Below are 18138 nucleotides of genomic sequence, written 5' to 3' on the forward strand. Positions count from 1 at the left end.
CAGGAATTAAATTCGCAACAGCAACAATAAAGTCAACAGCAACAAAAACAACACATTACTTTTTATGAGCCGCAAAAACGCCAACAAAGTTCAGTGACCCCCAAGGAAAAGTTCTAAAAGTTACCAAGTGGGTAGAGGTTGTGCAGAGGGAAGAGGAAAGTTGTTTGGGGCAGCGCCACCTGTGCTTCGCTTCCTGTCAGTCGGAGGGGGTGGTCATAAATGGGTAAAATAGTTTAACGGAAATGAAAGCTGCAAGTTTCCGAGCTTGTGGCAAAAAAAACATATAAGAAAAATTCAATTAAGTAATTTTGACGAATGCCAAATACCCTAAATACATATATATATATATATATATATATTTATATATATATATCTTTGTTTTAAAATTCTAAATCCCTTCAAATTTAATTTATACATTTTTTTAATATTGACTTTGTATACACTCAGTTTGTTTAGCTGATCCTGTATATATATAAAACTGTATATACCCTCCGTATACCCTGCATAAATCACAAGGCTTATAACCTAATAAAAACACCCTCAGTGTAGCGAAAACTTACGAAATTCGTATGAATATATTTGCAACTGACACGAAATAAGAATGACTGAATAAAGGACTGCAAGGGGATGGGTAAATATTGGTAACAGGCAACTACTGTGGGTTATCGAGTGGCCAGCTATAAAAGGAAGAAAAATCAGAAAAAAAAGAGGTAGTAAAATTGCTCATAAATTAAATAAAAATAAAAAACAAAAATTGTTAAACTAGCACACAACACGAGTTGCGGGCCAAAAACTTTATGAATAGTTCACTCTCTTTCTCTCTCGCTATTAAAGAAGAGCTAAAAGCAAAGAAGACAACAAAAAGAAGTACTGGAAGATGGAGAAGCAGCAGCTACAGGGATGTAGTTGTGGGCAGAATACTAAAAAAGCAAACATTTTGGCTGCTGACCACACAAAAGCTAGTCAAAACAAAACATTGAAAAGCTGTCAAGGACATAAAAAGCGAGCAAGAGACTGAGAGAGAGGGAGGATAACAAAATCATTAGAAAACAAGTTTTTATACCCTAGATTAGAGATTGAATCAAAATCGATTGACTAAAATTGAATTAGGTTGTAAAAAAAATAAAATAAAAAAAGAATTACGGCTTTATTTCCACAGCTTAACCAAATTGGCAGCAAGTCTGTTTAAAGAGCAGCTGATAAATGTTAAAGGCTAAACAGTTAGATGACGACGTCATCGCTGAAGCAGGGGGTATGGGTATGTGGGAGGCAGCATTTTGCCAATGACTAATCGCAACTATAAATGTAAAACAAAATTGAGCGCAAAATAAAAAAAAAAATACAAAAGCAAATCGCTGCAGCAGCATTTGAAGTGGGCAGCGTCGACTGCGAGAAACAAACAAACAACAAGAAGCGAATAACAAACCAAACAAAAACAAGATGAGTCAGAAACAGAGGCATAAGAAAAAGATGAAGAAAAGCAGATGATAATAATGATGAAAAGAGAGCAGAGCAGCTTAGCAAAGTGCTTTAAGCGGAAGCTCAAGGAAAGAAAGGGGCTGGGGTGGGGTGAACGAAGGCAATAGAACAAAACCCAGACGCTATTGTGAGTAGTGAAAGGAAGAGGAAGACAAAAAATGAGAGAGAGAGGGTGAATATCGTCAAGTGGACAGCTACGCTGCTGAAAGCTGTGAAGAGGAGTTGGCAGCGTCGACAACTTTTCAATTTGGGTTGACACTTGCCGGGCGCGTCGCTGCCGACGTCAACGTCGCCGTCATTTGAGTGCAGATTTCTGCCAGATCTTCGCCAAGTCGAAAAGCAGCCTACAACAATAACAGCAACAACAGCAACGAGGCTGGAATGGGGCGTTAAGCTTTTCGTATAATTCAGTTAACAAGCAAAAGCCGCTGCTCATTAAATATTATCAATTAATATGGCATAAGTGATACATCATGTTTTAATTAATGTAGAGCTTTTAATGAAATTACACATAATTAATAATTCGTTGCTGTTGTTGTTGTTGCTGTTGCTATTGATTATATTTCTGGAATGACGCCCGATTTGTTTACATAAATAAATTTAATGAGTTTGCCGCACGAAATTTCAAAGTGAAATGTAAAACGCAAATTTGTTGAAAAATGAAAAGGGTTTTTTGTTTCACAAATGTTTGAAGCCAGCTGAGATGACTTGAATAAAGAAATTTGTGTTAAATAGAAATTTAAGCTAAATGCTCAAAGACTTTTTATTAACTAAATAGAAGTCTTTCATTAGATTTAACACAATGAAATCCACACACACACATGTGAAAGAAAGCTACTCAAATCTGAAAATTGAGAACGTTGATCCTAATTCCAATTGAGAGCTTTTCTTGCCGGCACTTCCAATGCTGGAAGGAATACAATCATTAGGGAAAAGTAATGTTTCAAAATAGAATTCTACGCAAAATGTTCTGTTCAGGCAAACAATACAAAACAACCGCGTGCGACGAAGCCATTTACATATCCATATGCCACGACAAACAACAACAACAACATTAACAATATGAAATGCCCTACTCAGCGGTCAACAACAGGCAGCGACGCTGGCGCCTCTGTCGCTACGCACACACACACAATTAGGAACAGAAAGAAGCCATGAGAAGAGAAGAGAAGCAAACGAATGAATATTTTCAGCTTAATTACGATTATATGCAAAACAAACACAAAAACAGCCGCAACAACAACAGAAGCTACACACGGAAGTTGTCAGCAACAAGAACAGAAATTAAACAACAACAACAAGAAAATCACCTTTAACTTTTTTTTGCTGCTGCTGAGAGAGAGCATAGAGGTGAAGTAAAGAATAGATGGAGGTGAATATGGAGTGGTGGGTGGGAGTGGGTGTTTTGACAGCATTTTTAGAATAAACGACACACTTAACGAAAGAAATGCTGTAATAAGCCAAGAATATTTTCAATAGGAAAAGCGAAACGAAAGCAAAGCTACAAACTTAAAAATAAATAATAAAATAAAACATCAGCAACAAAGTTTCTTAATGCAATTTTGCGCATCGCATTTTATGGACGAGTTCCAACACGAGAATTTTACACAAAATTGCAGACAGAAAGAGTGATATGGGGAAAAGTGAAGAGCAAAGAGTGTGGCTGCTGTTTGAGGTCCGAGTCCGTCCGTCCGACTATCCGTCCAATCAGTGCGAGCAACATTTGTGTCGCATAACTTTGCCGTGTTGTTTTTATTTTAATATTATTCAGGTTTAGAAAATTAAAGCAGACAACAGGCAACAGTTGCAGTTGCTGCAAGCTGATGGACTTAAAGATACCCTATTCACAAAATATGTATAAACAAATGAGGCAATCCTATGCAAAGGAATCATTCATAGCAGACAACGACTAATATATACCCTGTAAAAGGAAAAGATGTAATCTTTCAAACAAACTTCGATGCCTTTAAATAAAGGGTATTTTACGTTTAAGGCACATTATTTGTTTTTTGTTGATGGGGCAACAATTTATGTAAATTAATGCATTCAAATTAAAGTCTTCAGCTGGTGACAATAGTTTGTGTAATGCTCGATTAAATATAGAAAATGTCGAGTCGTTCGTCGCATGTAAAGTACAAATTAAATTTAAATAAGAATGCAAAACACAATTTAAATGCTCAACTTTTCAAATACCCTGATAACTAATGCGGTTTTTTTTTTATTCTTTTTTATTTTTAGTTGTTTCTTGATAATAAAGCGGAAATTCCACAAAATAACTTTTAAAAATATTCATATACGATTTAAGGCCTTCGGTTATAGCAAACGAAAATCGTATTTACACAAAAGTCTTCAGATAAATATCCGCATTTTGCTAGTTGCCTAAATACAAAAAAAAAAAAACTATACAAAAAACAAACTTATAAAGAAAAAACTGGACGAGGAACTTGCGCAAATCAACTTGGAATACAACGCATGGAAATGACCAAATGATATATATATTGAAGCCAATTTGAGCAGGACAGCAACTAAAAACATCAACAACAAAGCCTTAGAAACGTCAGTTAAAACTTGTTTTTTTTTTTGCACACAGTAATAATAGGAATAGCAACAAAAGCAACGACAACAAACAGCAAAAAATAACCATTAGTCATCGCTGCAGCAGCGACGTCGACTGCGGCAGCGTGCACACCTGTAGAAAGCAAAGCAAAGCGCAAACAAACAATAAAACTCACAACACACAGGCCACAATAAGAAAATAATCATTTCAAGCCCAGCAGGATACGAGCGTGAACGAGGGAGAGATGGAGAGAGGCGAGGGAGGGCAACAAAGTATGCAAAGAGAGAGAATCTGCGGATTAGAGTTGACAGTTGTGAGGAGCTTTAGGAGCACTAAGCTGCTGAAAAGCCGGAGCCGATAACGGAACAAAAAGCAGCAGCAGCTCTCCTTCAGTATGTGTGTGTCTCGGTAAAAAAGCTGCTCAATGGCAAAAAGGATTAATTTGCAGTGGGTAGTGGTAGTTTAAAGCGCATGCGACAAGAAATTAGAAATGAGGAGGAAGAAGTGAAGCGCATGTAGCGGTTGTTTGTCGCCCACACGCTTTGAAGCATAGTCGAACCCTTAACAGAGGGGAGGGGGGCAATCCGTCGCTAGGCGCAAGCGACTTTGACGTCGACATCGTCGTTGGAGTTTTTTTTCTCAACGCCCGCGCAATTTGCTCATTGCTGCTGTTGTTGCTGTTCGTTTCTCAATTGACTTTCTATAATTGCGTTTAATGTGTTGTGACGGAACCGCACTCGCAATTACCCTACCCCATCCTCCATCCCACCTCGCCCCTCCACAATCCTACACCACATGCCACGTTCGCGTTGTGCAACTTGGTATGTAATTCTATTTTTGTTTAATTTTCTGTGTGTGTTTGTGTGTGTGTGTCTCTGGCGTCTTTTTTATGGCACATTTCGTTGCACAGCGCTTTTCATTTTCACAAAAGATTCCGCCTCCACCCTTCCCCTCACTAGAGCCCTTTTCAAGTCCCAACGAACTTAAGCAGCTTTGATATTATTTAATTTGATTTTTTTTTTGTTCGTTTGTGTTTTGCATCTTTTTTCCCATTTGGATGATTTGCGTAATCTATGCAAAACAGGTCGACAGGTGGCGCCACACAACAGCAGCCGGAGATGATTTTATTAAGATTACTTTCAAATTGATAGAAGAAAGCGACAAACAAGATGAAACGGGAAACTCGGGAAACTTAATATGTATGATGATTAGTGGAATGGAAGAAGAAGTTAAGACGCTTTTTCTAAGGCTATTGTTTTGACTTGTGTTAACTATCATCATTTGTGTTATTTATACATAATATTATTTACATGAGCTACAACAAATAGTTGCAAAGTTGCAAGAATGCCTGCCCTACGCATATTGTGTTGCCTTTTAGAGATACTTTTACGCAGACATCTTTTTTTATATGTACATGTATATGTATATTAGCAGCAATAACGGGACTGTGTGTTTACTGTACTTTGCTTTTGTTCGCTTCGCTTTGCTGTGCTTTGCTCAGTGGCCGCGTTGCATTCACTGGGCTTGGGAATTGTCCATTAACACTTGTTAACCCAATTTAGATTCAATTTCCATAGACGGTCGCATGTCGCGTTTGTGTGTGTGTGTGAGTGAGTGAGTGTGCATGTGTGAAGCATGGAACGTTGAGCGACTCACAAAACAGCTAGCAATGCCCTGCATTGTCACTCAGAGCACACACACACACACACATGCAGAGATAGTAGTTACGTGCTGCAGCAAGAACGATAATAAAAAAAAAAAAAAAAAAAGTGACGCAAACGTCGACGTCGACGTCGACGTCGCTGCCTTTAACAAAGCACACAGCAGACGCAATAACAGCGTCAAGGCGAGCGACAGAGGCAGAGAGAAAGAGAGAGAGGTAGCTCAAAAAGCACATACTGCTTTGAGCGCCCCCTGTTGTTGATCAGCGTCAGATTTGGCAAATTTTCTCTTCAGCGCTGCTGCTGCTGCTTCTTGGTGCGTTTCTTTTGTTGTTGTTGTGCTTTTAATTTTTTTGGGTATGACCTCCATTCGTCGTTGTCGACGTCGCCGCCGCCCTGAGGGTCGAACAGTTGAAGCTGAAGTTGGAGTTGTTGCAGCAGGCCGGTTGTTGGAGGCCGGTGTGGCCGCAGCTCAATTAAAAAAAAATAGCTCCAAAAAAGCATAGCTCATAGCAACACAGACAGGTAAATTGCGATGAATTGTGCAAGTGTGCACAAAAAAAAATACAAATACAGAAAAACAGAGAAACGAGTTCTCAAACGAAAAAAAAAACTGGTCCAGCGAACATTTTGAAATCAATTCAATGAGTTTATGCGGAGGGGATAACAGGGTGACAGTTGTCCATAAATATATATATATATATTTATATATACATATATTTGAAAAGTTATCAGCCATGAACCGAAACAGTTCTCCCATTAATAATAATTACTACAAGTAACTTCGATTAGATTCACACAGCCTCCTCCTCATCTATCAATAATGAATACAGCGACTTATTAATATTTAAACTTTCAACTCACAGAATACATTTTTGCCGAGTTGTTGAATGAGAGACACATTCGCTTACCTGTAAGAAAAACAAAGAAAAATAAAAAGCTTAAAATTTATATAAATTGCAGTTGTTTGTTTAAGTGGTATATTAATGATCCAAATGAATCATTTTTCCCCCCATCCATCTTATTTGTACAATATATATATACATTGTACATATAATACATATTAAATTATGTAATAGTCGAGACTGTTCTAGGCCCAAATAAAAGTGAAATTGACAGAAAAGGCTGTCGGGCAAATCGCTCAATTGAATTTCGCTAGTGCAGCAAAATATCAAAAACAAAATGCATAAGGCAATTGAGATAAAAAGCATAAAAAGTGCTACTCGACTTGAATATACCCAGAACGTTTTTTTTGTGTAAATGGTATACTTTTGTTTACAAAATATTTAAAATAATACAACTTAAATTTTTTTTTTTTTTATAATCTATGTTGAAAAGTTCTGTTTGTATTGGTTTATTGAAATGCCTTACACACACACACACACACGTGCACTTGCATTAGTATAGACCAACGGACAGCTGCTCTATCTCAGACAACATGTTTAGCAACATTTGCATAGAGTTATACGAGATGTATACATATATGGTATGTACATATGTTTAAATGCGTGTTTGTATGCATGTTTTATGCAGTTACCTTTCGCACTCGGCCTTCCCTTAACCTTAGCTTGAGCTCAGCTCAAAATTAACTGTCGATGTTTCTCTTTTAGCCACAAGGTTCGCAGCACAGTTGTAGTAATGAAGCGAACGATGTTTTTTTTCTATTTTTTTTATTGCATTTATCGATTGCTAATAGCGCATTCCACACCTTCCACTTCCAGTGGAATCGATCACGCTTGGTGCTTTTATATTTCACTCGTTGCATTAATTTGTTGGCAATTAACGCATCGCCTAGGCCTAAATGTCACATATACATGCACACATATACATACATACGTATATAGTACATTGGGGTCGGTCTTTAACTCTTCTGGCTCTCTTTGTTTACAACGAAATTAACATTTGGCTGTCGTGGAATTTCGCAGTCGTGTGCGCTTTAAAGCTACGTGATGTTTTCCATGAATATTTACACATTTACATTTCGTCTTTTTTGTTTTACATGTTCTCTATCTCTCTTTGTCTCTCTCTCTCTCTTGCACATAAATATGTACATAAGTATGAGCAACAAAAATAACTTTGTCATTGGAAGTGCGTCGGGTAAATACAAAAACTAAATCGAATTGTTGACAGCCCAAAAAAACACACACACACATACAGAGACAACTGCGCAGCACCTTTGATTGTCATATGAGCTTTTCTGCCTTGAGGCGCTCTGCTCTACTCTCTCACGTGCTCTCTATCTCTCTATCTCTCCACAAAGTTTGTTTGTGTGCGTGCGTAGGTGGAATGTCTTTGATATAAACTTTGGGCTCAAAGGCCAAGAGCAGGTGGGGTAGAGATATAAAGGAGCGAGGTGAGATACGACGAAGAAGAAAACGAGGAAGAAGTAAAAGCAACAACTGCAAACTGTAAGATTCTGGTTTTAAGAGAAAAAAGAGTGCAGCTGCAAGCACCAGTTATACCTGTCTCTGCTTGTGTGTGTATGAGTGAGTAGGAGGAAGAGAGATAGATACCGACTTGAGTGAAATTTCAACAATAACTAACTGCAAGTTTGCTGGATTGCCGTCTAACTCCTTTCACCCACTCACTAAGCAAGCCTGAATAATAGGGCAGAGGCCAGTAGTAGCAGTAGTAGTAGCAGCAGAAGCAGCAGCAGTAACAAACAATGTGTGATCACAAATTGTGATCTCTTGGCAATTTGTTGCACAAAGATTTATGGGTGAAAGTTCTGCAACAATAATAGCAACAGGAAACTTCAGAATTGAAAAAGACAAACAAAAAAAACAACAAAAAATACTGAGAGCTGTAAGTGAATGCAAAAAAAAAGGTGAGTACAAAAGTATGTCATTCTGATGAAAAGAACAGATTATTCAACTTTCTAGAACTGGAAAGCAGTTCTCAATTCTTAATAAAAGAGAGGCAGAGATTGCGGGCTTCCAATACTGGAGGGAAGTATTGGCTAAAGTGCAAAATTAATTTCCAGCCATTTTCCATTAAAGGGTTTTTTTTAAATTGATTATATCTAATTTATAAACTTAATCATATTAATAGTAATCCATCCGTTTAGTTGGAGTAATAAAATGAATGATCCGATGTCAAAAAGAAAAAAAAAAACAAATTATGAGAATGATTGTCGGGAAAATCCGCAAGTTGCCATCAAAACTAAATCGCTTTTTTTTATTAGTGCACACGCAAGGCGAAATGAATATGACTAATGGATATTAAAGCGTTATTTGGAATGGTAAACATCATGGGCAGCACCTAGAAAAGAAAATAAAATACACAAAACTAGCACAATTTGCGGTTTCTCTTATGGAGTTTATTTTGATAGAAGAGAAAAGAACCCTAAAAAAAAACTATTTAAACGTATTATCCCGATAAAAGCCAACAATAAGAACAGAACAGACAAAAACGCGAAAAACACAAAGCATAAATAAATAAAAAGGGAAACAAATATTCCAGCGACGCTGATGACGACAATAACAGCAAGCGGAGAAATACAAACAATAATTTATAAGTCGCAATAAGCGCGAATACAGCAAATAAAAACTAATAACAAACTAAACGCAACAAAGAAAGAATGAAAATAAAAATTACACGTTAACTTTTAGAGGGAGAAAAACAAATGCGACTGATCGAATAAGAGAAAGAGAAAATAACATATTCTTGGTCATCATTAAAAGCCGACTCGCCAAGTTCAATTCTCTGAAATATAGCAGGGTATCTCCTAATCGAGCACTCGTATTGTTTATCTCTGCAAAGCTACAACTTTTGCAAACAAAAAGAACAAACAAAGAAGTCAACAAGTTTTGATTAAGCTTCTTTTCAATTAGAAATGGAAAAATGACACTGAAATATAAACTCGTCTCGTATTTCATTGAATTTTGTATTTCACCTGCCCTCCAAAGTTTTTACGATAGTTTAATTATATGTATATGTTGTGTGTGTATGTATGTGTGTGTGTGATATCAAATAATAACATTAGCTCATGAAAAATAAAAGCGAAAACATCAAAACAAATAATCAACTAAAGCGTAGGGCAAGAGAATGAAAACAAAAAAGAAAAATAACCAAAAACAAAAAAAACTTTAATGGATAGCAAAAACGAAAGAAAAAAAACAAGTAGGGGAGGGGCAACAAAAACATCAACAAACTGAAGACAGCAAACATGTCTGAACTTGCAAAGTAATCAGAGACAAACATCAAGAATGGCTGAACAAAATGAAGACATAGACAAAGAGTACAGGAGCAGATGGGGAGAGGTAAAAGAGTGAAAGATAGCCGGCTGGGTTTTACATACACACATACACACACACACACGCTTAAGCAAGAAGAGATGGGGCTGTGGGGATTTTTTGTTGCTGTCTTTCGCCATTTGCAACGCATTCAACTGAAGCCAAGTGACAAAAACAACAATAAAATATCAACACCATTTCGCATGGTTTCTCGTCGCGTTTATTGTTTGATTATCAATAGAGCCAGCATACTAGGAAGAGGGGAGAGGGGCATACACGCGTTTTCCTCCCCACTTGATAAGCGTCAAGTGATGATGAAGAAGAAGAAGCAGAAGCAGAGGCAGAAGAAGAAGGCATGCGAAAACCAAAAATAATCATATATAAAATATAATCAGCGTAAATCGTGTTTGTCGCCAAGCGCCATTTTTGTGTGCTCGATAAAACGATAACGATAGACGATATGAGTTTTCAATTGTATTGCACATAGTCAAATTATCGGTATAAAATTTCTATTCAAATTTAGGTGGCTATAAATATTTACATAATTTATCACAAGAACAATCGAAATTGAAAAAATATACTTTGTTCGTTTTTACGATTGCAATTGTCTTAATAATAATTCGATTATTAAAAACGCAACAATGCGATGCACAAATGACTTTTGCCCATTGCTCAAGATAATAAATATGTATTAATAAATACATAAATTAGAGCTGATGAAATAGCGCCTAGCAGATGCATCAGACATTCTAGGGGGTCCAAGTTGAATCTGTTAGTCAGATGAAATAGAACTTGTTGCATTAGAAATAACATGCCTAATGTTTTTATATACCGGAGACCCAGTTAAACTGCGTAAGAAGTTTTGCAAAACTAAAGGTAACAGATAACACGCAGAAGAAAGCATGTCCGATCACATAAAGTGTACATATCCTTGATCAGCAACAGCCGAGTCCATTTAGCCATGCCTAACTATCTGTCTGTTTGTATTAGTAAACCGATCTCACAGACTATGACAATATCGATACAAATCGATAGCAATATAAGATACAATTGCAAAGGTAAAGCTTTTAATTTTGTAATATTTTATATAGCCAAACTGAATTCTAATTTTTAGACACTTATAAATGTCTGTAACCGAGCTAGTTTTGATATATATTGTTAAGTATATGCTCCAGATATAGGATCAATATCTTAATTTGAAAATAAACTCACCTGTTTCGCGCTTTCGCTTGCTGTTGGCCGCTGCTCCAGACTTGGACAACGTTCGCTGCTGCTGTTGTTGATGATGACGTTGATGTTGTTGTTGTTGCTGGTGATCCTGCGAGTGATGCTGCTTGATGATGACACTACGCTGGCGCTGCTGCTGCTGTTGATGCTGAGTGTCCGCGTCGAGATGGTAGACGATGGGCTTCAACAGATCACAACTGATACCTCCTCGGATGCTTCTGATTTGTTGTTCGACGGTTGGCTTTATGTCCACATCGCTCTGACGGCGGCCCGGCTGATACAAGTGTGCTGCTGCTGCTGTTGGCTGATGATGATGATGATGATCCTGCTGCTGCTGGTGGAATCCGGAACCGGAAACCGAAGTTGCTGTTGCTGTAGCGGAACCGGTACCGGCGGCAACGACGGCGTAGTCGATGACGAAATCGGACGCGTGCGAAAGATGCGACGTTTTCATTGGCGCATGCGAATTAATTCAACGGATCCTCTGGTGCTCTGTCTGTCTCTCTCTCTCTCACTCACTCACTCTCTGCATCTATCTATCTTTCTTTCGTTTGTTACGCTCGTGTGGTTTATTTTATTGCCGTTTGCTCTTCTTCGGCGGTTCTGCTTCTTTTTCTTCTTCTTGTTTTATTTGTTGATTTTTTCAATTCGCTTCTAATTGGATTTGATTAGATTTGGTTGTTGTTGTTGGTCTCTTTCTTCTTCGTCTTCTTTTCCTCCTTGGCGTTTACTGTTGTTGTTGCTGTTGTTATTGTTGCCTAGGCTTCAATATTCATTGGAATTGTCGCCTTCTTACAAATTTAATTTACTGTACAAAAATTACGGCTGCAAATTGAAACGTGACCAAAATGTTGATGTCGACCAACAGCTTTTTTATTTTTACATATAGACTGTTATATTTGAAGAATTATTATTTACAAATACTATTGACAAATTGACGTCAATTTAGAAGAGAATCTGCAAATAGAGAAAACATTTGACAATTAGAGAGTTTAAGCAAAAAGGTAAAATGTTGCGCTATACCCATTAAATATGGGCAGAAAGGGTGTACTGGTTTGTGCGAAAATATGCTAATTACATATATTCTTGATCAGCATCAATAGCCGAGTCTCTAAATTTTAAACTAGCATAATAAGTTGATTTAATTTTATCAAAAACTGTATCCATTTTATGAATATCGATCATAATCGATTTCGGATAGCGATAAATAAACAATGTCTTTGTTTGATTATACATTAACATTATATTTATCATCTGTGAACGTTTTAACAAAATTTAAAAACTAATATATTGAATCTATATATTATAATAAAAAAATACTTGGGAGCCTTCTAACTTGTTGCTAATTTTTAAGTCTCTAGTTTAAAAAAATACTCAATTTCAACTCTGTAACACAACCCTAAATCGGATTTAATCATTCATTTTAAAGTAAAACACTAAACGCTAATTAGTTGTTAAAACTAATTAATTTGATTTGTTTGCGTTCGTTGAGCGGAACCAAACTAATTTTAAGTTTTGGGTCCAGCATTTTCGCACACTGTACCAAACAGTGTTCTACACGCAACAATTTTCGGTACATTTTTTTTTGTTGTTGAAAATTTCCATTCGAGAATCTTTTGTGCAAACAACAACAATAAAATTAACGCTGCCGCCAGACGGCCAATTTTGGGTTTTTGTTTTTATATACATTTATATCTGCCTCATTTTTATTTTGGGGCGTCGCTATTGGGTGACTGCCTGTGTGCGTGTCGGCCGAACTATAAAACTACGCAAAAACTTACGGCCACAGCAAAACAACGTAACATAATAGGAACAAACAACAGCGAAAAAAAAAAACACTTTTGTAGATTACGCACGCAAACAGGCAGAACGACAGAGATAGCGATAACAATTTTTCTACGCACTTTTTGCACGCAAGCCAAGCGAACAGAAAAGAAAACTAAAAAATAAGTTCTTTGAACGTAAATGATTGTTGTTGTTCAATTGGCAACTTTCGTTTGAAGTTGTGCATGGTTAAAAACAAAATTAACAACTTGTTGGGCTGGGCAGATCGGTAAGTGGATGGGGGCAGGAGCAAACACACCAAAATAATAATGAATATGTGCGGCGAGAAAAACGCAAAAATTAAAGCAAACAAAAAGCCGGTTCTCACACACGCACACATACTCATAAGACGAGAAAAAGTTTGCAAAAGATGCTGCCGACGTTGACGTCGACGTCGCTGTTCAATAATAAGCGACGAGAAGTTGCAGCTGCTCAAAAGCGAACGGCAAACATAACAAACAAATGTGCACACACACACACGCAAACACACACACACAGCCGCAGCAGGCAGCGCCAACGTCAGCGCCACATCGACCGGCGCAGACGTCAACACAGCGAAATTGAGCCGAAGCAAGAGAAAGAGAGAGAGCGGCAGAGGAGCGAATTTGAAGCTCCGAGGCGGCGACGGCGAAACGAGTTTTGCGTTTTTTATTTTGTTTTTGTTTTTTTGTTGTTTTATTTCTTTGGTGTGGTTTTTGCTCAGTTGATTTTTGTTATTATTGGGCGAGTCGCAAATAACAGCAATAGCAACAACCACTACAACAAATCTAAACTCGTATGTATTAATACATAAATTGAGTTTGTTTGCAAATTGCGACATTTATTTATTTTTTTGTTTAAGTTTCTCACACACACACATATACACATTTTGTTAAAGTGTTGCAAATCGTTTCTCAGTCTATTATTAGATTTATGTATAATTTCTTATATTCTTCTGTTGTGCACCTTCCGCTGCTGCAGACGAGCCTTGTCCTTTAACTTTTCTATGGATATTATTATTTTTTGTTGGCTGCTACTGTTGGCCGCGTCCAACGACTGCTTGAGACGCCGTTTGCTGAGACTCTGAGACCTGAGACCATGCTGACTCTGACTGCCTGGCAGCTGCTGCTAATGCTGCTGCTGCTGAAGGCTGCGACGCTGGCTTTCGCCGTTACGTTTGTTTGTTGGGCGCCTGCGCAAGCGCCAGCAGCGACGTCGACGTCACGCTCGCTCTCCCTCTCTCTCTCTTTCTCACTCTCTTGCTGCTGCCCGGGGGATTCGCGAAATTGTCGCTTTTTTGCTGACGTGGGCGCGCCACCTTGGGCAAGGCAGGGGCGGTGCGGGGAACTGGGCTGATTATTTCAACAGACACGTAAGGATTTACGTAGTTCGCATTTCAGCGGAGTGGATTACGGACGCGTCAGAAATAGTTTCTTTTGCACAATCAACGCGAAGGGGATGGGGTTGTGGAGGTGGTGGGGGCGGGATGTTAGTTAGGAGACTGCTTTGGCCGGCGGCAAAACGCAAAATGTTGCGTTTGTGGGCAAAGTTAATTTCATACACACACACACATAAGAGTTAACTACACACACATATGCAAATAAATATATACACATATATTTATAGCACAGAAAATGGCACATTTTTTAGGAGCTTCTAAGTTGAGGCAGGCTTGGTGTGGGTGGGGATGCTAACATATGTTTGCAAGTGTGTGTGTGTGTGCGTGTGTAAATATGCTTGTGTGTGTATTTAGCTTGCTTGGGTGAAAAAGTCAAAGGATTAAGAAAACTTAAAATACAACATAATGAGAAACAAATAAGCGAAAAGAAGGCAAAACGAAAACTGCGCAATTTCTAAAAAGCCTTAGGCCGTTAATATGTGGGCGTGGCAAACGGTGTATATATCTTTTTTTTGGCTTTATTCTGCTTGTCCAAACTTGTTTTTATTTTTGTCCTGAAGCCTTGTTTTTTATTTTTGTTAGCTTTCACTTCCCAAGTAAAAACAAAAGCGCCTGGAACGAAACGAACTGAGGAACTGGAATAGGTTTGGAACTGATGGAAACGATTTCCTTTTTTAGAAATACAAGCTGACTTCCAATGGCGTCTTTAAAACATTGTTTAAAACCTTAAGTGAATTATCAGAAACTTGAAATTTGATTAAAGCTAAAAATTAACTAATAAGTTAATAAATCAGAACCAGAAAAATTTAGATTATTGAGAAGCGTTAAGAAAAAAAAAACAATACTCAAAAATATTAAAAATAAATACACAATATATTATCGCTATTTTTATGATAAGGCCTCAATTACGATTGCACATTGCATGTAGGGAGACTAACTACCCATTCCGCCACCCACAGCCAGATTGGTTAGTTTGTTGAACAGCTGTCGCCTTGTTTTTGCTGTGGTTCCTTGAATTTCACTTAAGTTGCCCATTTGCACGACTAATTGACAAGTGGGAGTGGGAGGAATAGAGAGAGAGAGAGAGTGAGAGATAGGGAGCGAGAGAGCAACTCATGCTCTTTTAACAGATTAAAGTTTGCTCGAATTTCGCTTAAATCGTTTACATAAAAATTGTGTAAGTTAACGACGCGAGCAGCAATGCAAGCAGCGGCAGAGCTGTCGACGCACCAGTATATTGTTTTCAGTATCCTTCGCATGAATGACAAACAGAGCGAGCGAGCGCGCTCTCTCTCTCTCTCTCACACACACACACACACAAGCCGACTCTCTCGTCAAACTCAAAATTGTCACTCTCTCAGGCACAAACCGGCAACGCTGGCGGCGGCGTTTCTTTCATGTCAATAATGACGCAGCGCTGGACAGCAGCAAGTACACACACACACACACACACACACACATAGATTATATAGAAGTTGCCTACGCCAGCAGCAACAGCAAACGGACTCGATAAACTGTGAATGAATATTGCGTATGAAATTTCATTACAATGAAAAAGAGCAAAAACAACAGTTAAAGGAAGAAGGAAGCAGAGAAGACAAAAGAGAACAAACAGCCCGCATTTGCCTCCATATGGCAACGTTGACAATTTTTTGTAAGGCGCAAATGGAAAAAGAAAACAGGCAAAATAATATTATAATACAAATTATAATTAAATATGAGGGAGGGCAAATCACATACAAAATGACAATGCGTCAGCATGTTTTATTATTAATATTGTTTTGTTAAGCGCAATGAATACATACAACAATGTTCGTGGCAAAAAAAATAATAATAAACACGTTAAAAATGCAATTGAAAACGTGTATAATTCGCTCTCTCTCACTCACACATACACATACATCTGCCTACGTGAGCTACTTTGAGTTCATCGTTTTCAATTCGCTTTGAGTTTCTCTCGGTGTGCTGCCTGCTGCTTATTCTTCTTGTTGCCACTTGAATAGAGCAAACAGCACAAATACAAAAACACACTCAAATTCACACACATAGACACACTACACGCACAATTGCACTCAATGCAAGTGTATTTGTGTGCTTACTTTTCATTATTTTGTTGATGGGGCGGGCTGCGGTAGAAAATTAAGGGATAAAGCATTCACACTGCGCGCAAACACTTTGGCCGCATTACGTTTTGGAACACAAAAATTGAATTATAGAAAGTGTAGTAATTGAATTTTCGTTATTAAAACACTCGCCATGATTCGCTCGCTCGCTCCCTCTTTTCTCACTCACGCACACGCAAGCATGAATCACAATAAATTTATTTTGCTCACTTTTCCACGAGCCCGAGAACGACCGACCAAGCGTCCGTTTTATACAGAGAGTTTTAGTAGACTAGATGGACAAGCGTGACCGACGACAGAATGTAAAAAAAATACATTTTCGAATGCGCCTATAAATACCAGCTCGACAAAAATTAGGTACAAACTTGTAGTATATATTTTAGCTGGTCACACCGTTTGTGACATCGGCATTTGGCGGAATATTTAAATTACATATATATTTATTTATTAATTCTAATTTCAGATTTACAATATTGAATATAATAAAAGTGACTAGTAATGTAATCTAATGGAATGCTATGCTCAGAGAAAAGCACACGGAGAGTCATTGATATCCTGCTGAAATGCAGCTGCCAGCTCCACTCCTCCGACGCTGGCTTCATCCTACATGCTGCTATCGAGCATATCTACAAGTCGCTTTATTTCCCGACTGCAATTAACATATGTAATCGATATGTTAGTTTATCGAATGTATTTAATACTCACATGCGCTGGCTCAGCTGCTCGGTGGGTCGCATTGACTTGGAGATCTCCTCGGTTTTGGCCAGCAATTGATACTGGCACTTAATGTTCGCATCCAACGCATCGGTGAGCTTCTTCACCGCATTCTTGTGCACCTCCACGTTATCGGCGGTTATCGATGAGATCGAGTGCAGCAGATTGCCCAGATTCTCAACGAGATTATCCACGGAGGTAGCCAAATACTGTGCCTCCAGCTCAATATCACTCAGTACATTACCATCCACCTCGGGCACATTGCGCGATTGGAGGAACCTCGAGATCGGCGCTGTCGACAGCGATGGCGTTGTGTGCTCCGAGCTAATATTATAGTCCGTGGCGGCGCGCAACTTTGACTCCAGATTGTGGGCCACGAAATGATGCATGGTACCCGTGCTGCTGGTCGCACCTTCGCCCTCTAGCTCATAGGGAAATTCTGCAAGCATACCCAAGTGATAATCTTTGCAAGAAAAACAACTTTAAGCAATTCCAATGTTGCACTCACTGGACTGCAGTGATTTGGGTCGTCCCGTTGTTCTGCCCAGCTCGCTGGAGCTGTCCTTAGAATTGCTATTGCTCTGTTCCTCCTCCTCGTCATCGTCATCATCGTTATCGTCCTCACCCGAGTCCAGATTCACGTAACTCTCGTTGGCCAGCGGAGCTGCCTGGCTGTTGGCTGTGGGTGTGATATCCTGCAACACATGCTCCGGCACTGGGCCAGCGTATTGGGCCAGGAATGGGATTTCGGAGTAGGAGGCAGGTGTTCCACAATTGTTTCGTTGCTGCGCTTTGCTTTGGCCAGTGGCAGACTCTTCACCCTCGGCTTCATCTGTATAGCCGTATCGTGGTCTTATGGGAATGTCCTGGCTGCGACGCGACATCCTTAAAATCGATATTGTCACTATTTATGCTTATTTTCGCAAAAATGTCTGGACAA

The 18138-nt window shown here is 38.6% G+C and overlaps 2 protein-coding genes across 2 annotated transcripts in view; both read right to left on the reverse strand.

The window, feature by feature from the left end:
- The window catches only part of LOC6557840 (homeodomain-interacting protein kinase 2), a 34851-nt gene extending 18094 nt beyond the window's left edge, over positions 1-16757 (reverse strand). The window contains exons 1-2 of the mRNA XM_043215379.1: positions 16461-16757; positions 11145-12116 (exon numbers count right to left, since the gene is read on the reverse strand). Of these exons, the coding sequence (XP_043071314.1) occupies positions 11145-11613 (469 nt within the window). The 5' untranslated portion in view covers positions 11614-12116; positions 16461-16757. The remainder of the gene's footprint in view (positions 1-11144; positions 12117-16460) is intronic.
- A 191-nt stretch (positions 16758-16948) lies between these two features.
- Positions 16949-18131, reverse strand: LOC6557847 (BLOC-1-related complex subunit 6). Its single transcript, XM_001984029.2, has 3 exons — positions 17707-18131; positions 17190-17637; positions 16949-17133 (listed from the first exon to the last, which is right to left on the reverse strand). Exons 1-3 carry the CDS (start codon positions 18080-18082, stop codon positions 17088-17090), a joined length of 870 nt encoding a protein of 289 aa, XP_001984065.1. The 5' UTR covers positions 18083-18131; the 3' UTR covers positions 16949-17087.
- Between the last annotated feature and the right edge of the window lie 7 nt (positions 18132-18138).

The sequence above is a fragment of the Drosophila grimshawi genome, unplaced genomic scaffold, assembly GCF_018153295.1.
Source record: "Drosophila grimshawi isolate 15287-2541.00 unplaced genomic scaffold, ASM1815329v1 contig_44, whole genome shotgun sequence".
Classification (NCBI taxonomy): Eukaryota; Metazoa; Arthropoda; class Insecta; order Diptera; family Drosophilidae; genus Drosophila; species Drosophila grimshawi.